The sequence below is a fragment of the Balaenoptera ricei genome, chromosome 6 (genome assembly GCF_028023285.1).
Source record: "Balaenoptera ricei isolate mBalRic1 chromosome 6, mBalRic1.hap2, whole genome shotgun sequence".
Lineage (NCBI taxonomy): Eukaryota > Metazoa > Chordata > Mammalia > Artiodactyla > Balaenopteridae > Balaenoptera > Balaenoptera ricei.
The window spans coordinates 25,321,405-25,343,535 of record NC_082644.1 but is presented as its reverse complement, the minus strand read 5'-3'; the positions used below and the strand labels follow the sequence as shown (position 1 = coordinate 25,343,535).

Genomic DNA, 22,131 nt, shown 5'->3' with positions numbered 1-22,131 from the left:
CAAATTTCCAAAACTGACTCAAGAGGAAATAGAAAATCTGAATAGACCTGTAACAAGTACTGAGATTGAATTATTAATAAAAAACCTCTCAACAAAGAAAAGTCCAGGACCAGATGGCTTCCCTGGTGAATTGTACCATTTAAAGAAGAATTAACACCAATATTTCTCAAATTCTTCCAAAAAGTTGAAGAGGTGGGAACACTTCCTAACTCATTCTATGTAGCCAGCATCACACTGGTATCAAAGCCAGATGAAGACATCATAAGAAAAAAAATTTACAAATACCTGTGATAAATACTGATGTAGAAATCTTCACTAAAACATTAGCAAACTGGATTCAATAGCATATTAGAAGGAGTATACACCATGACCAGGTGCAATCCTGCAATGGTGGTTTAATATATGAAAATCAATCAATGTAACACACCATTAATAGAATGAAGAGTTAAAAAAATATGATCATCTTAATTAATGCAGAAAAACCATTTGACAAAATCTAACACTCTTTCATGACAACAGCACTCAACATACTAGAAATAAAATAGAATTTTCTCAGTATGATAAAGGCCATATATGAAAAAACCCTTGTTAACATCACACTCAATGGTGAAAGACTGAACGTTTTTCCTTTAGGATCAAGACAGAGGTGCCCACTTTTGCCATTTCTATTCAATATAGTACTTGAAGTTCTGCCCAGAGAAATTAGGCAAGAAAAGGAAATAAAAAGCATCCAAATTGGAAAGGAAGAAGTAAAATTATCTCTGGTCAGAATAACATTTCTTATATGCAGATAACCCTAAAGAACACACACACACACATACACACACACACACACACACATATACAAACTGCTAGAACTAATTTATGAATTCAGCACAGTTGCAGGGTAGAAAATCAACACATCAAAATCAGTGGCATTTTTTTTTTTGGCTGCTCCACATGGCATGTGGGATCCTAGTTCCCCAACCAGGGATCAAACCCGCATCCTCTGCATTGGAAGCATGGAGTTTTAACCACTGGACTGCCAGGGAAGTCCCAGTTGCATTTTTATACACTAGCAATGAACAATCTGAAAAGAAAATTAAGAAAACAATTACATTTAAGCACAAAAAAGAATAAAATACTTAGGAATAATTAAACTAAGGAGTTGAAAGACTTACACACTGAAAACTACAAAACATTGCCAAAAGAAATTAAAGAAGACATAAATAAATGGGAAGACGTCCCATGTTTGTGGATTTGAAGACTTAATATTGTTAATGTGTCAATACCACCCAAAGCCAATCTATAGAGATTTGATGCATCACTATCAAAGTCTCAATGGCATTTTTTCAAGAAATAGAAAAACTCATCCTAAAACTCATTTGGATTCTCAAGGGATCCCAATAACCAAAACAGTCCTAAAAAAGAAGAACAAAGTTGGAAGACTCATACTTCTTGACTTCAGAACTTACTGCAAAGCTACAGAAATCAAAACATTGTAATATTAGCAACATGACAGACTGTAGACCAACGGAATAGAACAGAAAACCCAGAAATAAACCTTTGCATATATAACCAATTGATTTTCAACAAGGGTGCCAAGACCATTCAATGGGAAAAGGAGTTTTTCAACAAATACTGCTGGGACAACTAGATATCAACATGCAAAAGAATAAAGATGGTCCCTTATCAAACACCATATATAAAAATTAACTCAAAATGGATAAAAGGCCTAAACATAAGAGCTACAATTATTAAACTCTTAGCATCTTTAGAGAACACTTAGAAGGAAACATGGGGGGAAAGCTTTATAACATTGGATTTGGCAATAAATCATTGCCAAATCCAATGACATAGGCAACAAAAGAAAAAATAGATAAACTGGAATTCATAAAAATGAAAAACTTTTATGCATCAAAAGACATTATCAACAGAGTAAAAAGGCAACTCACAGAATGGGAATTATTTTTGGAAATCACATATCTGAAAAGCGATTAATATCCAGAATATAGAGAGAATTCCTCCAACTCAACAACAAAAAAAGAAACAACTCAATTTAAAAAATGGGCAAAAACGCCTTCCACCATGTGAGGATACAATGAGAAGTCTGCAACCTGGAAGAGGCCCTCACCCTAGCATGCTGACATCCTCATCTCAGACGTCCAGCCTCCAGGACTGTGAGAAATAAATTTCTGTTGTTTATATTTAAAAAATAGGCAAAAGCCTTGAATTATTTTTCCAAAGAAGACATACAAATGGCCAATAAGCACATGAAAAGATGCTGAACATCACCCAATATTAGGGAAATGCAAAACACCTATCAAGATGGCTACTATGAAAAAAATCAGAAAATAGAAAGTGTTAGAGAGGATGTGGAGAAACTGGAGCCCTTGTGTACTGTTGGTGGGGATGTAAAATGGTGCAGCTGCTCTGGAAAGTAGTTTGGTGATTCCTCAAAAAATTAAAACTAGAATTACCATATGATCTAGTGATTCCACTTCTGGGTATATACCCTAAAGAACTGAAAGCAAAGACGCAAAGAGATATCTATATACCCATGTTCATAGTAGCATTATGCACAACAGTTAAAAGGTAGAAGCAAGTGTCCATCAACGGATGAATGGATAAAACAAAATGTGGTATGTACGTACAACGGACTACGACTCAGCATTAAAAAGGAAGGAAAGTCTTTCAAGACACTTATGAAAGAAAGCAAAGATGATACTAACAGTCCACCTAGAGGGGTGGGATGGGGGGCTGGGAGGGAAATGCAAGAGGGAGGAGAAATGGGGATATATGTATATCTATAGCTGATTCACTTTGTTATAAAGCAGAAGCTAACACACCTTTGTAAAGCAATTATACTCCAATAAACATGTTAAAATATTAATTAATTTATTTTTTAAAAAGATGATACAAACAGATGGAGAGATATACCATGTTCTTGGATTGGAAGAATCAACATTGTGAAAATGACGATACTACCCAAAGCAATCTACAGATTCAATGCAATCCCTATCAAATTACCAGTGGCATTTTTCACAGAACTAGAACAAGAAATTTTACAATTTGTATGGAAACACAAAAGACCCCGAATAGCCAAAGCAATCTTGAGAAAGAAAGACAGAGCTGGAGGAATCCAGGCTCCCTAACTTCAGACTATACTACAAAGCTACAGTAATCAAGACAGTATGGTACTGGCACAAAAGCAGAAATATAGATCAATGGAACAGGATAGAAAGCCCAGAGATAAACCCACGCACATATAGTCACTTTATCTTTATACAATGGAGAGAAGACAGCCTCTTCAGTAAGTGTTGCTGGGAAAACTGGACAGCTACATATAAAAGAATGAAATCAGAACACTTCCTAACACCATACACAAAAATAAACTCAAAATGGATTAAAGACCTAAATGTAAGGCCAGACACTATCAAACTCTTAGAGGAAAACATAGGCAGAACACTCTATGACATAAATCACAGCAAGATCCTTTTTGACCCACTTCCTAAAGTAATGTAAATAAAAACAAAAATAAACAAATGGGACCTAATGAAACTTCAGAGCTTTTGCACAGCAAAGGAAACCATAAACAAGACGAAAAGACAACTCTCAGAATGGGAGAAAATATTTGCAAACGAAGCAACGGACAAAGGATTAATCTCCAAAATTTACAAACAGCTCATGCAGCTCAATATCAAAAAAACAAACAACCCCATCTAAAAATGGGCAGAAGACCTAAATAGACATTTCTCCAAAGAAGACATACAGATTGCCAACAAACACATGAAAAGATGCTCAGCATCATTAATCATTAGAGAAATGCAAATCAAAATCACGGTGTCACCTCACACCAGTCAGAATGGCCATCATCAAAAAATCTACAAACGATAAATGCTGGAGAGGGTGTGGAGAAAAGGGAATCCTCCTGCACTGTTGGTGGGAACGTAAATTGATACAGCCACTATGGAGAACAGTACGGAGGGTCCTTAAAAAGCTAAAAATAAAACTACCATATGACCCAGCAATCCCATTATTGCACAAATACCCTGAGAAAACCATAATTCAAAAGGACACATGTACCACAGTGTTCACTGCAGCACTATTTACAATAGCCAGGACACGGAAGCAACCTAAATGTCCATCGACAGATGAATGGATATAGAAGATGTGGCACATACACACAATGGAATATTACTCAGCCATAAAAAGGAACGAAACTGAGTTACTTGTAATGAGGTGGATGGACCTAGAGTCTGTCACACAGAGTGAAGTAAGTCAGAAAGAGAAAAACAAATACCATATGCTAACGCATATATATGGAATCTAAAAAACCGGTACTGATGAACCTAGTGGCAGGGCAGGAATAAAGACACAGATGTAGAGAACAGACTTGAGGACACAGTCGGGGAAGGAGAATCTGGGACAAAGTGAGAGAGTAGCACTGACTTGTATACACTACCAAATATAAAATGGATGACTAGTGGGAAGCTGCTGCATAGCACAGGGAGATCAGCTTGATGCTTTGTGACGACCTACAGGGGTGGGATAGGGAAGGTGGGAGGGAGGCTCAAGAGGGAGGGGATATGGGGATATATGTATACATATAGCTGATTCACTTTGTTATATAGTAGTAACTAACACAACATTGTAAAGCAATTATATTCCAATAAAGATGAAAAAAATAGTAATAAAAAATAAGTAAATAAAAAGGAAAGAAATTCTGACATACACTACAACATGGATGAAACTTGAAGACATTATGCTAAGTGACATAAACCAGTTATAAAAAGACACATACTGTATGATTCTACTTATATGAGGTACCTAGAGAAGTCAAATTCATAGGGACAGAAAGTAGAATGGTAGTTGCCAGGGGCTTGGGGGAAGGGGGGCATATATATATATATATAGGCAGTTATTTTTCATTGGGTATAGAGTTTCAGTTTTGCAAAATGAAAAAATTGGAGATGGATGGTGGTGATGGTTGGACAACAATATGAATGCAATTAATACCACTGAACTGTATATACTTAAAAATGGTTAAGATGTTAAATTTTATGTTATGTGTATTCTACCACAATTTTAAAAAATTGAACCTTGAAAGCATTATGACAAAAAGGCAAATGGGCAGTGACAAAAGGGCAAATATTGTATGATTCCACTTATATGAGGTACCAAGAGAAGTCAAATTCATAGTAGAATAGAGGTTACCAGAGTTACCAGAAAGAGGGACTGGAGAGTTATTTCTTATTGAGTAGTTTCTGTTTGGGATAATAAAAAAGTTCTAGAAATGGATAGTGGTGAATAGTTTAAAAAAAAAAACAAAACACCTTATTAAGAATCCCAGACATCTGAACAACAGAATTAGCAGAGCTGACCGACAGGGCCTGGCCCAGCACAGATACTGAGAGCTGATGTGGTGGAGTCTGGACAGAAGAGTAGACACTAGCCTGCCCAGGGCTTGAGGTGCAGAACCTGCAGGGCCTTGGGGCTGTGTTATGAATTCTCAGTTTTGTCCCAGAATAATGGAGAATAGATTTGAGGAGTTAAACTCATGGAGGTGCAGTGTCAGGAGGTTACTACAGAAGAGAAACAGAAGTTCAGACTGGGAGTATGGACGTGAGAGGGAATGGAAGAGGATGACCTCAAGCACCTGTGGAGCAGTGGCTGACAACTTGGGTCAAAAATCCAGTCCCAGCAAGTTTTAAAGAACTGAAAACACACAAAATCTGTTCTCTTATCACAGTGCGACTAGGCGTAAAAAATCCCCAAAAAACCACTATCAAAAAGATCATGAGGAAATTAATAACTATATTACCTCAAATCACCATGGAAATTATAAAATATTTTGATCAGAGGTTAAAGAAAATGCTACATATCAAAACCTTTGGAATGCAGCTAATACCACTAGAAGGAATTTTATAGCCTGAATGCCTGTATTATAAAAGAAGAAAGGCTCAAAATCAATGCACTACACATCTCAAGAAACTTTCTAGAACAAAAAAGCAACCCAAAGATAGAAGAGAAGAGATAATAAAAGGAAGAAGCTAATGAAATATACAATAATTACCATCAAAGTGATGAGTTCTTTGAAAAGGCGAATAAAAAATATAAATTCAGAGAAATCACCAATATCGGAATGAAAAACAAGACATCACTGCAAATCCTGCAAACTGTGAAGAGAAAATATTATAAACAACTTTATACCAATTAATTGGAAAACTTAGATAAATTTAGAGGTGTATCAATTGTTAGAAAAGCAGTATTTAACAGAAAGAAGAAATAGAAAACCCAAATGGTACTAAAACTGTAAAAGAAATTAAATCCATAATGCAAACCTTACCCTCAAGGGATGTAGACATGTGTGATAAATATGTAACAGCAAAATGTCAATCATAGCTCATAGGTAGAAGGTACCTGAGAGTTCACTGAAGAATTTTCAATCTTTTGTATGTTTGAAACTTTTTGAAGTAAAAGATCATAGGGGAACATTCCCACACTCAAAAAAAAAAAAAAATGGCCATCATCAAAAAATCTACAAAAAATAAATGCTGGAGAGGGTATGGAGAGAAAGGAACCCTCCTTCACTGTTGGTGGGAATGTAAATTGGTACAGCCACTATGGAGAACAGTATGGAGGTTCCTTAAAAAACTAAAAATAGAACTACTATATGATCCAGCAATCCCACTCCTGGGCATATATCTGGAGAAAAACATGGTTCAAAAGGATACATGCACCCCAATGCTCACTGCAGCACTTTTTACAATAGCCAAGACATGGAAGCAATCTACATGTCCATCAACAGAGGAATGGATAAAGAAGATGTGGTACATATATACAACAGAATATTACCCAGCCATTAAGAAGAATGAAATAATGCCATTTGCAGCAACATGGATGGACCTAGAGATATGTGGAATCTAAAATAAAAAATGATACAAATGAACTTATTTACAAAAAAGAAACAGATTCACAGACTTAGAGAACTGAACTTATGGTTACCAGGGAGAAGGGTGGGGGAGGAATAGGGAGTTTGGGATTGACATGTACACACTGCTATATTTAAAATGGATAATCAACAAGTACCCACTATATAGCACAGGGAACTCTGCTCAATATTATGTGACAACCTAAATGGGAAAAGAATTTGAAAAATAGATACATGTATATGTATAACTGAATCACTTTGATGTACACCTGAAACTAAGACAACATTGTTAATCAACTATACTCCCCCAAAAAATAAAAAGTTAAAAAGAAAAACAAAACCCTCCTGGCCCAGATGGCTTCACCAGTGAACTTTGCTAAACATTTCAGGAAAAAATAACATAATCTTGCACAAACTCCTCCAGGAGACTGAAAAAGAGGGAATACTCCTTCAAGTAGGCTTTGAAGTCAGCAGTCCTAATACAGGAACAATTCACAGAACAAAACCTAAGACAGCAGCTCCTCACTTCTGCCCCACGTGGTCTGGGGCACCTGAGCTAAAACCCAGTAAGGGGTGTCCCCTGGGTATGTTGTGCAGACCCCACCCACTTTGCCAGCTTGGGCTCTGGTGGAAGACAGGTTGAGGTGGGCTCACCAGGATGAGGCCACACCTGCAAGCTGCTGGCCAGTCCCACCTAGACACTGCCCAACACTGGGCTAGGGCCTGCTGCTCAGCTGTTCAGCTGAGATCTGGAGTCACAGCTTCATTCCCATTCTGTGCCTTCGACTCTGGGCAAGCCCAGCCCCCGCCATGCCCCACTTACAGCCCGTGGCTCGCCAGAGGCCGGGGGCCAGCCTGCCATGGCCTCCATGTCATGCAACTTCTGCGTCTGCTTCAACTGGTTGAGTGACGGCTTCAGCTGTGTGGGCCCAACCGTCTTGCTTGTCCACTCGTCCACCAACTTGTGCAGGTCGTCCGTGAAGGTGCCTTTCTTGTTGTTGCTGTTGTTTACCTGCGCCTGGATGTGCAGGGCAGGTTGGGGGCCCGGCTCAGGGCCCGGGACCAGGCTGCTGGTGGAGGACCCTAGAGAGCACACACAGGCCAGGGTTGGTGACACCACACGCCAGCACCACTGGCTGGCTGCAGTCATTCATACAGTGGTCTCGCTTAAGCCAGGCAACACCTTGCTTCAGGAGATGGTCTGCACTGGGGGGATCCATGCAGTTTTAGACACAGTGGAGCGACCTCAGGGGACTGGGCTTTGCCAGGCAACCATCACCCATCTCATCAGCCAGGGGACAGGCCCCCAGCTGCTGGCAGCCTCACTCAGCATCCTCTGTGCCCACACTGCCCAGGACCACCAGACCCCCATGTGAGAGAGTTCAGAAAACTCCTGGTGCAGCTGGACACAGACTGGGGGCAAATTCCTCACGCTTCTGCACTCTCAGCTCTAATATGAGGATTCAGAGGCGATTCAACAATACTTTAGGCAGAAGGCTTAGCAGCTGCTGCTATCCTTCCAGCAAAGGGAAAATGCTTGCAATAGGTTGGATTGCTGATGTTCCCGTGAATGATAATGACTTGGTGATCTGGAATTTAAGACACAGAAATCACGCCTCTACTCACCAGAGTGTGTAATAATAATAAAGGATACAAATACCCAGGGCCTTCCGACATGGGTCTACAGGCTTGGTGCCAACTGAGGGGCTGATGCCTGTAGCAGGAGGAACTGGGAGGCCCGGTTGCCCGGGAAGGCCTGGGGCTGTGGCTTAGCTGGAGCGGGACAAAGGTGAGCGCACTTGGCCACTTCACTCAAAGATCTTTTTTAATGACCAAAACAGGACTTAAAAATTTTTTTGAATTGTGTCCCTTTCCTTCCCCAGCATGTAATTTCTTATTGGCAATTTTGGATAAACCAATTTTTAAATTTTCTGCATTAAATAAATAACCTAATGACCATCTCTTCAAACAAGCCATTGCAATATGTAGTTTACTTTAGAGGCTAGCAATGAAACAGCACAGACACAAACAGTTAAACATTAGTGATGAGATTTTACACACGCTGCTATTTCTACATGAACATTTCAGCCAGAAAAGAAAAACAGAAAAATTAAAAAAAAAAAAAAAAAAAAAAAAAAGGCATGAGATGAGAGCAGTGGGCGGCCCAGGTAAACTGATACCCATTTTGTCCCGGCATCTCTCCTCTGTGAGGGGCACTCATCTTTAGCACTTCAAGGAAATATTCCTACGGTTTTGGAAAAGGAGCCAATTAATGATTGGTAATATGTGGACGTTCCGGAGAAGGACAGCCTGTTAGATGTGAACTGGCAAGAATGCACAAACTCTAGGAGCCATGGAGACTCAAAAGGGCGCCCGAGGGCGGCTATCTCGCCAGGCGGAGGCCAAGCAGCACCCGCGAAGGGTGGGCGCAGAGCAGGCCCACGCCCGGCCACCTGCTGGGCCCTCGGCTCCCGGTCTAGTCGCGGAAACCCTGACGCACACTAGCCACAATAAAGCCCATGCGATGGAAGCGGACAAGGGGTAAAAAACCCGATAATTACGACTGCTGTGCTCTTTGCCTAGACAGAGACGCTTCAAGGCAGACCCTGCAAAGGAAGAAGAAATGACACAAGACCACAGGGTTAGGCAGGACAGCACACATGGGGGACAAGCCACCACACTCTAAGCAAAAGTCATCAGTGTGCGAGGAGGAGCAAAGGCCAGCAGTTCAGAGAGAAGGGACCAGCCTCCTGGGCTAACTGGGCGGCCCCCAAGTCAGTGTGGAGGTTCACAAGAGCTGCGCTGAAGGGCGGAGGTGAAGGGCCAAGCCCCAAGCTTCAGGTAGAAGTGTGTGTGTCTCTAGAAGCATATTCAAAAAAAAAAAGAGAGAGAGAGAGAAAGGAGAAAAAAAAAAAAAAAAGCAAAGCACACTGCTTGGCTTTCAAATGTAAGGTTTCTGGGAGCCCCGCTGGTTGAGGCAGGAAACCCACTAAAAGTCAGCCAGGAGAGCTCTCAATGGAGCAGAGCCTAGCTCTGCCCAGAGGGAGGCCCATGGGTGGTTTTCCAAGTGCAAAAAGATACATTGTTTTGCAGGTTTGAGGCCAATCCCAGATCCTGGACAGCTGCCCTGAACAGGCCAGTGGCAAGTGTGGTGGGGAAATATGAGGGGTCCTATCTAGAGAGGTGGGAGGTGGGAGGCAGGGCCGACCCTGATTCTCTGTATCGCTGCTGCCTCATCTGGTATTCCAGGTCCACTGGGGCAGGGCGAGGCCTCCTTATTGCACCGTGACTAAAATGCTACCAGGCCCTGTGCTCCCCAGAGGCTGTCTGTGCTAAGACAGATGGGCAGTGACTTTAGTGTCTGGCACTGACAGTCAGTGCCCACCTGGAGGGCAGATGAGCTGCCCAGGAGGGGCTGCCACACCCGGCTTACCCAGTGGCATTCCAGGGAGCCAAACAGGCAAACGTGGGATGGGCAAGGACGGCTCAGGTGTCCCCAAGGTCACTCAGCAAGGCCACACTAGCACGGAGGGTCTGTCTGTGCTCCGGCCCACGGCCCCCTCGCCTGGAGCACAATTCCCTGCACACCCCCATACTCCCTGGAGGGTGCCCGCCACTCAGCCATTCCCAGCACTCTTGCTGCGGAAGGCAAGATGCTGCCTCCTGCATTTGGGGGCGGGGACAAAGGCTTCTTGGGGAAGAGCTGTGCCCACTGGGCTCAGAAACCTAGCTCAAATTGAGTTGCACTTATTTTTGTTCATTCTGTTGTGTTCTGTGAGGCTGACTTGGTAAAAAGGGAGGTGATATCCTGTTGGGGTCTCTAATGTGTGAATAAAACCAAAAAGGCCAGCAATCCAGACTGACTGATTCTCAGTGGGAACTCTGAAGGGTTTTTGCTGGTCTGTGTCCTGAGATGGACCCCAACTGAGAGCACAAGGCCCTCTGGGGGCTCCGAGGCACGAAGGGAGGAGGGTCCTGGGCTCTGTGAGCGTGCAGGGCACCAGATGAGTGCATGTTTCCTAGTCAGATTCCTGTGGTTGTAGCGTCCTCTGGGCCATAGCAGTCCCCTAGAGATGACCCTGGGACATGGGACTAATCACTCTGCCAGGTCCCTGCAGCCTCACAGTAGCAGGTTCTTTCAAAAGGCTGCTCTGTGCCTGCCTGGCACCTCCTAGTGCAGCTAGAGCTCTGCATTCAGAGCTGCCTCCCGTCACCCTCACAGGAAAGAGAACACGCCAGCCAGCCCCAGGAGCTGCCTGGTCAGGAGTGCTAGACAGAGCCTGGGCCTGCAATCAGGGCCCCAGACAGACTTTCCCGGGAACCCAGGGTCAAAGCCATCGGCCACCAGGACACGGTGCTCAGAGCCAGAGAGTGATACCAGCCCACTGAGACCTCCACACCCTCAGCGGACACAGCCCGAGGAGATGGAGCACGGAGAGCCCCCAGCCTTCCATGCCCTCGCTGAACACAGGCCCTGAGGTGACCAGAATACAGACGGCTCCCAGCCCTTAGGGTGGACCTTTAAACACAAACAAAACAGATTCGGGTCCCTCCACACTGAGGCCACACTGTCCGGCTCAGTGCAGAACCACAGCTGAGCAGGCATCATGTGGCTAACCAGTCCGCACTCACACCAGAGCCCTTGTCCATCCTCAGGTGGCCACTTGAATCTCCTCCCCCGTGTCTGTGCCCTGGCCTGGGTCCTGCCCTCAACACCCACCATGCAGACAGATTCTGATGAACAAGCCTCCACCCAGCCCTGCTCAACCCGTACTGTGCTAGTGTATACATCGAGTTCCTGCCTACAGAGCCAGCAGGCTACAAGCAGCAACACAAGGGCACCAGGGCCACAGAGGACCCACAGAGGGCCCACATGGGACACACAAGGGGCCCACTTACAGCCCACAGGAGGCCTACAGGGGACCCAGGTGGGCCCACAGGAAGCCCACATCAGGCCCACATGGGGCATAATGGTTTTAACCAGCCCCACCCCCTGGTTTCCCATGAAGAGTGAGTCTTCCCCTGTAGGACTTCCGTCCTTAGCCAAGGCTTGGCAAGAGCTGGCTTAGAGGCCCCAGAACGACTCAGAGAAACTTCTACAAGGGCAGATGCTAGGGACGCAGGGCTCGGCAGCCTCTCCCAGCTGTTGGGAAAACTGTTCTTCCCAGACTGCAAAGGAGCAACACACTGGATGACCTAAAGCCTTGTCCTGGTGCAGCACGTGTCTGCAGGAGTCGCCCACAGAGCCACCAGCCACCTGCCCTCACAGCCAGGCCAGGGGTCTCAGGCAGCACCCAGGCCTGCGTGCAGTGAGACCCCCCGCACCACTTGCCCTCACATTCACTTTGGCATGGAAACAGAGGTTGCTCCTGGTGTGGACAGTCAGCCCTGTCGGGCACCCAGTGCCGTCTAGACCCTTGGACCGCTCGAGGGACACCTCAAATCCCAGGGTATCCGATGCGGGCAGACTGCTTAAGAAGTGGGCCAGGCCCTGCAGCCACGAGCACACCTGCTGTTTATCAGTGTTCAAATACTAACGAAGTTCACAGGAACTGGGGCCAGCAGCCTCAGTGCGGACCTGCCAGGGGCCTCCCCACCTCCCCCATGACAAGAGGGGTACCTCCAACGGTCAGCCTTACACCTGACAGTGGGATTAGACACTCTGTTCCGGCACCAGAAACAAATGGCATATAGAGCCAAAACATCATTCCGGGCGTCTCTGTATCCAGCCACCTAGTCTCAAACCGAGACAAGTGCTGAAACTCTTCTGTGCAGCATGAATAGGGAAGCAGGATGTGTCTCGGCTCTGCCCTAGGGTGATTCCACCCTGAGTTTCATTCCCCAGGTGGCACGGGGCCTGCCCTTAGGACAGCTCAACCTGAGTGGTCGTAGGGTGGGGTGGGGCTTTGTGAGGGGGTGTCTCCTCCTTGGGTGACCTCCCCTGCCTGAGTCCCCACAGGGAGAGATGAGAACACGCCCAGGTGAGGGAAGGACCTGGAGGCTGCACAGCGGCCCCTCGGGGTCCCAGAGACAAACTTGCTACAGCATGGGCACCTGGCCTGCTGCTGATGGACATGTGCGAAAAACACAAAGCAGACCCCATCGTTCCATGTGCAGAGAGAAAGTCCTGGAAGGGTACCCGCACCTGACTCTGTTCGGATGAGTAGGAGCCAGAGGCAGGGAGGATCAATGGGTCTGACAACAGCTTCTGACCAACAGGACACAACCACTTCTGAACACAACCGCGCCACCCCCCACCACCCCGACTCCAAGCTTCCCTGAACCCTCCACTGGCCGCAAGGAGGGTTCTGTGCCCAGAGCCTCACCCCCACATTGGCCCTTCCCTGGGGGCCGGCCCGCCTACTGCTCGGATGGCTGGCCTGTCCCGGCACCCGCCCCGCGGAGGCGTCCAGGCTTTACCCTCCCTCCCCCCGCTCTCCATCCTGTGCGTGGTTGCCTCGTCCACCCCAAGTTACCTCCTCACCTCCTGAAGCTGCCTGCAGCTCCACCCCAGATGCCCCCACCCATCTCCAACCTCTCTCATCTTCTCTGAGTTTCACTGAAGCTGGGACCTTCTTTCTGTACTTCAAAGCTTAACACAGGTTTTATTTTCCTAGTCTTGTCTCCTGTTCAGTTCAAGGCAGCAAATTGAAAACCTCTTGGCTTTAGCTCTGGGCTGGGCTAGCTGCCCCCACATCCCCAAAGCCATGGCCCTCAGCACCCAAGCTCAAGCTCCCTCCAGCCCTCGCAGCCAACCCAGATCCCACCGAGTGGGCACGCTTCAGGGTCTTCCAACTGCTCTGCATGCCCTCCTCTCTACAATCTTTGCCCAAAGTCCCCTGCCTCTCAGCCCTCAGGGGCTGCAACCAGCTTTGAATTTCCCTCCAGCCTCTCACAGGCATGTACTCAGTCTCCTCTCAGACCACAAAACTCCTTGGTCACCCGGAAACCAGCAGACTGAGGACCCCTAGAGGGCTTGGCAAATGCCAGGGCACGTGGGACAGGAGGCGGTGTCCTGGGGCATTCCACCCCGTTAGAGCAGCAGGAGCACAGGCTGAGCCTGCACATGCCCCCAGTTGGAGGCCGGTGGGTGAGAGGGCCCAGGGCAGGAACCCACAGCACAGTCTCTGACCAGCAACCTCAGACCATGTGGGGGCCAAGCTGTGGCCCGAAGACTAGGAACTCAGCCAAGGTGTGCCTAAAAGGGCCAGGGTGTGAAAACAAGCAGTACCATTAGATTCACAGCATCAGAGGAAAAAAGGCCTTACAGGCCAGCAGGTACCACTACCTAAAATCAACCTGCCTAGGCCTGGTCCCTGTCTCCACCAAGCCGTGCCTCACACATTCCTTTCCTCCTGGCCACAGAGACAGAAGTAAAACATAAACCCTTTGTCCCTACTGTGCCTCAAAAAAAATTTTTTTTTTAATCCTGGAACAATAATTAACAATGATGCAAATGAAAACCCTTAGAAAAAAAAGCAGAACCACGTGGGTAGAAAGGTAGCATGGCAATGACCTCAGGGGCATACATGGCGCTGATCACTCGCACACTTTTATTCTAAGTGCCCTGCTCTAATCTGCTTCCCACGCCCGGCCAGCCACCCTCCCGGCAGTGATACACATACTTGTCCGACCATGAGACACCTGGAGGCCCAGGTGCCCTCACCACAGCTTCCCAGGCAAGAGCCAGGCACACACGGGCAGAAGAGGGCCAGTGAGTGATGCCGTGAGGTAAGCAGGGAGCCAGCATGCATGCAGGCCTCCCAGCCCCCACCCAACTTAGCGACTAACCAGTAGCCCCGTGACACTCGAGCTGAAATAGGGCCCCCGTTAGTGGACAAGAGGCACTGGGCAGTCCCTGAGCATTTCTACGCGGTCCTATGCCTCCAACCTGCCCCTCCCACAGGAGGGTGCCAAAGTCCCTCTGATGGGGATGGACACTGAACTCTGATGGACGCCTACCATGGGCGTGGCCTCAGATCACAACAAGCACAATGTATCTTTATTGTACCAGCAAAAGCCACATGCCCTAAACCAGCATGTACAATCCAATTGGTTAAAAGCTTAACCTTTCTGTTGAAAAACAAAAACCTGAAAACCTCACAGCTTTTGAATCATTTGCCAATTGATCTGAGGAATGAAAACGATTTTGGACAGCCTGAGCAGATGTGCCATTCCTGGACATGGAGTCCCTGGGTACTAGGAGGGTGTTCCAGGGAGTCTGAGGATGACTGGGACTTGAGTTTTGCTTTAGCAGAGCTTTGAGGAACTGAATAATTGACTTCATCTCTGAGGTTGGTGAGATGAGAGGGAAATACACCAAGTAAAGTGCTCCAGCTAGAGAGAAGACCAGGAGGGGCCAGGCCCAGAAAGAGAGGCACAGCAGGAGGCTGGGAATCACAGCTCTCAGGGTTAGAGAGATTCCTGACGTGACCAGAATGGAGAGGGGGGCTGGGACATCCTAGCTGGAGCACGTTCTCTCAGCATTTCCACATGCAGGGAGTGGGGCAGTGGGTTAACAGTACTGGACGTTGTGATACAGCCCTTGTACAGAAGTTACACCCTCCAGTGACCTTCTAGAACTGTCTCAGCTTGCTACATGCATGTCTTCAGAGTCCAGACACGTGTGAAACACACCATGCGTCTAGAGAAGGCCGGGGTTGTCTTTTTGTTGTCGCTGGAGCTGGGGACAGCGGACGTGTAAATTTGCCACAATCGCAACAGAAATAAAACTACGTCCAACATAAAAAAAGAAAAAAACACTAAACGAACGAGTGACGAGAGAAATGCAGAGCACCTGGGGGCCTGGCGGCAGAGCGCCCAAGGCCAGGAGTGGGTGAGCCACTGCACATGCTTTTGGTGTCCGGGCATGAGCCAGCCAAGAGCATGCACTGGCGCTTTGTGGTGGGGCCAGAAGGGTGGACATGGACGGGGTTCCGTTTCTTATATTAAACAGGTGATTTCAATGGGGTGGGGTAGGCGTCCTACAGAATGTATGGAAGGTAATGAAGACAGGGAGGGGCAGGGGAGAAACCAAGGGCCAGGAGGTGATAAAATACAAAAGAACAAATACAGACAGATGGACACAGACACGGGTCCACTGAGGAATCGAGCGCGAGGTTTGCTACTAGACTTATAGGTCACTCTCTCAGACGTTGGGTGGTAAACCGTCCAGCCTGCAAATGAATATAGAGGGAAGAAAACAAAGAGACAGGCATCAAGTACAGTCTCTGGGATTCCTCCTACACACCACAAGCCATATCAGCCTCTTCACTTAGCATCCACGGCTCCACCTAGCCCAGCCCAGAGGACCACAGCCACTGACCATGTAATGCAAAGGAGGCAGTGTTGGAGCGGAAGAGAAGCGGACCCCAGGAGAGCGTGCGGGGCAGGGTGGGGGGTGGGCACCGGCAGCGGTCACCACGACTTCTCTGGACAGAGATGGTGGGGGTGGAGCACCTCATCGCGTAGCTGCTACGTCCACGGCAGCGGTGACGAGCATTTCCTCCTCAAGGCCAGTCTCCCAGCTCGAGAGCTGTGCCCTCGTCCCCCCAGCTGGCCCTCCTGACGGAAGGACCCATGTTTAGTGGGGAATGGGGTGGGACGGGCTGGGCCAGTGCCTGGGAACCGGCGCAGAGCGCGCAGCAGACGCCACATCTGACCTCTCACTGGTCCTGGCGCCTTCCCCAGGCCGGCTCTTGCAAAGCGCACCTCCCTCTGAGCCGCTTACAGCAAGACTCGATGATGGGCAGGCCATCCGCTTTTTTCATTCAAAAGCTACGTCTATCATTTTTTTCCTCAAGAAGCTGTCGGCTGCCTCGGCCGCAGCTCACGTCCCCTCTATGCCACACGGGCCCTGTGAGGCTAGCACATGCTCAGAGACGGGCGAGCTGGGAATCACCTGGGCCACGCGCTCCGCCTCCTTCACTGGCCAAGCCGGAGCAGATGTCTGCAGTCAGGGAGGCCCGCACGGAGCAAGGCTGCTGGGTCTGAACTGCCTTCCCACATGGGTCTGAAGCTGCTGTGGGCCCTGCCCCAGCTTGGGCAGGGTCCTTAGCAGGAGGGGCTCTGCTGCAGTCTGACAAGTGACCTGGGTTGGGGGGAGAAGGGGTGACAGGCACGATGAGGCACCACAGGACAGACCAGCCAGCTCAGGCCATGTCTATCCTCCCTGCTCTTTGCTGGGTGACCTTGGGGAAGCTGAGTCCCTGCAGGCAACGGGTGCATGGCTGGGTCACCCATGTGGGGGTGTCAGGAAGATCAAAGAAGGTGACCACTCTTTCCACTCATCACCACCACTGTGCCAGCCTGTGTTGTGCAAGTGCAGTGAAAGGACCACAGCACACCTGGAGATGCACACCTAGGCTCAAAGGGGACCTGCGGATGTCCTCACTCTCAGAAGTCTCATGTTAGCTTCAGGAATTGGCATGGAATTCATGTAGTTTTGTGTAATCCTTGTAATTCTTGGACGTGTGCCCTGCAGGTTATCTGTAACATGGAGAGGGAGGACTTAAGGTCAACTCACTGCTGGCTTCCTACCTGGCGCATTTGGGGATTTCAGCTCACTGGGTCCCCAGCCCGGAGTGTGGGGGCTCTGGGTCAGGGTGCACTCTCAGTGCCTGGGCACTGCGGTTAAAGACTGCGGGTGGGGGAGCCTTACCATCCTCTCCCCCCAACAAGGCAGCTGCTCGACCCCCTCTGTCAGGGGGCGACATATGCCTGAGAAACGGGGTCAGAGGAAGCAGCCCCCATCCCAGGCAGCATTCTGCAAGGAGCACACTGCAACCCACAGGTGGCTGAGGACTCCAAGAAAGCCTGCCCCTCAGTCCTTCCTTCCCGGCAGGAGGGGCGGAGGCCCCAGCTCTCCCAGGCCTGAAAAGGCTTCCCTGCTCCAGTGGAAGGAGATTCAATAAGCGCTTTTTCAGGGCCTAGTGCCTGCCTCCCGCCTGCCCCGCTCCCACACCTGAGGGCGGCCAGGAGGGCCCTGGGCCAACCTGTGCTGGAGGCCACGACCTTGAGCTGCTGCACCAGGGGGTTTAGCAACTTCCCCGCCTTCAGCTTGCTCTTGCTGGTCTTTCTCCGGCGGCCGACTGGAGGTGCCGTGTGGAAGAGACCCAGGTTGGGGGGCAGCGCCTTGCCTAGGCGGCGGTACAGGGCCTCGATCTCCTGCTTCTGCTGACTCTGTAGCTCCGAGATCTCCTTCAGATGCCTGCAGGAGGGAAGGGAAGAGGGAAGCCAGGTGGGCATTCTGCTTGATTCCAACACGAGGCCCCTGCAGGAGAGCCCGGGGCTGGCAGGACGGGTGTGAGGAGTGGGGCGGGGAGCCCACAGCATAGCCTGGGCAGATGGGCCACGCACAGGGGACACAGGGGCATTTAAACGTCACTTTCTGTTTACATCTAAGCCAAGTGAGAGTATCACTGGGGGTCTCTGGCATCAACACACCCAGCAACAGAGAACTGCATCAAGGCCAGCCTAAGGAGATTCAAGTTTTCTGATACCCAGATTTGTAACATTGCTGTGTTTTTTAGTGGTAGGGGGAGCGGTATGAACAACTTCACACATTTATGCTTACAACACAAACCCTAATCATGAACATGGGTGAAGCAACAAATAATCAGTGCTCAGAACTGGAAGGTTGCCTCAGCTTATCAGGCAAATAAGTGTTACTTCTTCCATGTGAGGGAACACGGCCCAAGAGGCCTCTCAGAGGAGAGGAAGCCTGCACAAGCAAGTCTACAGAAAACGTGTTATTATCCAGGGACCCAGGGCTCCAGCCCTGGCCAGTGGAGCTTCCAGCTCAGGCTGACCTCACAAGCAACACCATCCTTGGGAATAGAGTCGAGTTGACAGGTCACGTGGGTAGGAAGCTGCCATGAAGACTCGGGTAGAATCACTGGTTGTGGGCAAGGGCAATTTCTAGAACAGTCCAGGAAAGGGCCGGGTGGTCCCTGCTGGCTTTCCTCAGGGAGCATGCAGCTAGGACTAGTGTTGGGGCAGGGGAAGGGGAGAGCAGGTGCTGAGGTGAGGGCGGGGCTGGGGCTCTCCTTGCAGAGCCAATAGTGGGAGAGAGGCACAGGCTCCTCCTGCCCACGTCTCCATCTCTGGGCCCACTCCAAGAGCCCATGGCCACTCCTTCCCAAGGACACCAGCCTCTCCCCACCTTAGTAACTGTACAGTGGGGCCCTCTTGCCCTGAAGGAGACTTCATGGTGTAGCTGTACCTCAGTGACCCTGACCACAGCAGGGGCAGGTAAAACTTGCACGGGGAGAGAGCGAGTGTGAGCAAGGCCTGTGTGTAAGACCAAAGGATGAGGGGAGGTGTGGCCCTCAGAGACCAGGGACCAGATCTGACGGCAGGGACATCGCCTGTACCCTGTCACACGGCCCAGGCAGCTCAAAGTGCACATGGCAGGACCTGGACTTCAGCTGCCAGACACTTCCCTGACACCATGGCCCGGACCCAACCTGGTCCGCAGGACCTACTTCTCTCGAAGACTCTGCAACTCCTTTCTGATATCAGCATCCTCGATCTCTGAGTCATTGTCACTGCTGATGTAGGATGACTGGGAGTGGAAGGAGGTCACGCTGATGGTGGGGACCTTCACGCCCATCCTGCTGGGTGTCTCCAGGCCTGGGGAGCCAGCCCGAGAGGACCTGTGCAGGAAGGCAGTGGCCTTCTTCACAAAGTCACTGGCCACACCACCACCGCTGCCAGGCAGGGAGGTGTGCTTCTGCATGGGGGGCCTCCTTCGAGGGCACTCGTCCCCAGAGTCACTGGACAGGGGCTCGCCCATGCCGACCTCGATGGAGGAGGCCGTCTGTGCCCGCCGCACAGCCAGCTTCACGTCTGGGCTGCGGGGGGCCTCGTCCAGGTACACGTCAGGTGGGGCTGAGTACCGCAGGCTACTGGGGGAGGCCAGAGTCCACTCATCCTGGGTGCTGACCACTGAGAACCGGCCCACAGTTTTGGCTGGCGAGCTGCCATCCTGCTGCCCTGGCCACTTCTGAGGGGATCCCGAGACCAGAGTGCTGTGTGTCTGGGGATGGCTGTCCTGGCCACGCTGAGTCAATGTCCCCGGGCAGCTCTGCGTGGACTCGGCCAAGGTTTCCCCAGGGACCCTGCTGCTGGTCCAATCTGTGGGCTCCAGATGTGCAGGGATGGCAGAAGCAGGGGCATCCTTGGGAAACAGTGGAAAGGAAAAGATTCCACACAAACACCATCAGAGAGCAAGCCCGCCAACCCACTGAGCGTCTCACTGGAGAAAACTCCTTACCTGGGGGACACTGGGTACTACAGGCGAATCTGAGGCCACCTGTCCTCCCTCACAGCCCAGCATGCTGCTCAAAGACGATTCTGCTGTAGGAACGTCAAAATCATTACTCAGGCTGGTACAGAGAACAAGGGCAGGAATAGCCCAAAAGCAGCCAGTCAGAAGAGAAAAGGAGTGGCAGTGAGAAGGTGTGTGTGCAGCTAGGAAAACGAAAACTACTGACATCTTAACTCTGTCACTTCACAGGAGACTCCCTAGAACCCAGAAAAGCGGGGAGACATCAGCCCAACACCACTCAGGTCCCTGAAGACCCCTGCTCCAGACCCTCAGGCGCAGCCAGGCCCTCTACGTACCTGATGACTATCACCGGTCTCACCTGTCCTCTCTGTACCCCTGATGGTGTCACCCTGTCTCACCTGATATCTGTATCACCTGATGGCATCACCTTCTCTCTCCCTGACATGTTCCGATGATAAAAGGGTCTTATGAGATCCTGGAAGATCAGATCAATAAGGCTAATTCCTAACCCTGCTGCTCCAATGTCTAGGGAAGGTCCCCATCATCTGAGGCTGTCTCAGTTCCCCATCTACAGGTGATATTTCTGATCAGCCTTCCCAGGTTGCTGTGAAGAGTAAACAACAGAAGCAGAAGGACCTCATGTGTGGGAGTCTGGCCTGAGCTGAGACCTGCACACAGCAAAAGAATGCTGAGGCTGTGCGTTAGCCCGAGCTGGACTGACATGCTGTGGGAGGTTGGGGGTGGTGACAGGGGCTGACAGAGCCTCCAGCCAGGCTGGGGGGCTGCCCCCCTCACAGATTCCTGGGAAGACCTAGACCCGTCTGTCATGCAACCCCAATCCTAGGCAACATATGATACTCCTCCCCACGTGCCTGTGGCGGGGATCCTCCAACCTTGCTTTGCACACTTCCAGGGACAGGAGGCTCATTACCAACAGCTCTGACTGCCAGAAAAGTTCACCTCTTCCAAACTAGAATCTGTCTCCTTACATCTCTCCTATGAGTTTTGTACTCTGGAAGGTTCCAACACTTGAAGTCACTGATGCTGCAGAAGGAGGCCCATGGTACACATCTCACGGACAGAAGTCAGAAGGAGATGGAGCAGGCACTCAGGTACAACCTCTCGCCTTCTCCCTTCCCCAGCACACTCCTGCTTCACCCCATGACCTTCATCTTCCGCAGGTAAACATCATATGCTACAGCTTCTGACCCCAATTACAGCTGCCCCACCCCTCTCAAGTGTGGCATCTATAAGAGAATGCCCTGTCCAGGGGTCCGGCCAGAATCCAATGGTCCACTCCCCTTGCTCTGTGAACTGGGGGGCTGTGCCTGCCACTGACACACACCCAGGGTCCCGTTACAAGGTCAGCTGGATCCTTATCTTGCTAATCTCCCAAGAAATTCCAGGCCAAGAAGGAACCAACACCTTAGAAGGTCAGACCAACTCCCTTGGGCTGAAACACAGGTGTTCAGATAATGAAATGAAAACTACAGCGAGAGTTCCTGCAGAGATACATAATACCCAGGAGCCACAGAGGAAATCCTGTTTCAGAACTTCACAGATGGCTCCAGCTTGGCAGCTCTCATGGACCTGTTGGAACTCCCCGGCCCTGTACTCTGTCCAAAATATAAATAGTCATCTTGTAACCTTCTAAAGAAATGGAAGCTAGGGGTGTCCACCAGAACATATTGAGAGCACTGGGGGGCCAGACAGCCCCTGATAACATCCCAACACACAGTCAACAGGGCTTTCACCCATTTCCACAGACAGAGGACTTTCTCTCCCTGGAGTGTGAATACATGGTTTGTGCTAGAACTCAGTGGGTTTTAACTAAGGCTTTATCATGACGAGCTCCTGCCACATCTGGGTCCCATCCAAGATGCTGTGGGGATGAAGGGTAAAGAGGCAGAATGTTTCAGAGTAAGGA

General features: G+C 49.3%; 1 protein-coding gene across 9 annotated transcripts in view; it reads right to left on the bottom strand.

Moving 5' to 3' along the window:
- WNK2 (WNK lysine deficient protein kinase 2) overlaps positions 1 to 22,131 on the bottom strand; it is a 148,265-nt gene that overhangs the window by 19,159 nt on the left and 106,975 nt on the right. For 3 of the 9 annotated variants that reach the window (XM_059927054.1, XM_059927061.1, XM_059927055.1), the window contains 7 exons: positions 20,190 to 20,272; positions 19,399 to 20,093; positions 17,908 to 18,122; positions 16,815 to 17,003; positions 15,991 to 16,089; positions 9,475 to 9,519; positions 7,737 to 7,996 (listed from right to left, as the gene is read on the bottom strand). In XM_059927054.1, coding sequence (XP_059783037.1) covers positions 7,737 to 7,996; positions 9,475 to 9,519; positions 15,991 to 16,089; positions 16,815 to 17,003; positions 17,908 to 18,122; positions 19,399 to 20,093; positions 20,190 to 20,272 — 1,586 coding nt within the window. The remainder of the gene's footprint in view (positions 1 to 7,736; positions 7,997 to 9,474; positions 9,520 to 15,990; positions 16,090 to 16,814; positions 17,004 to 17,907; positions 18,123 to 19,398; positions 20,094 to 20,189; positions 20,273 to 22,131) is intronic. The other 6 variants (XM_059927056.1, XM_059927057.1, XM_059927058.1 and 3 more) reach the window with 6 other exon arrangements.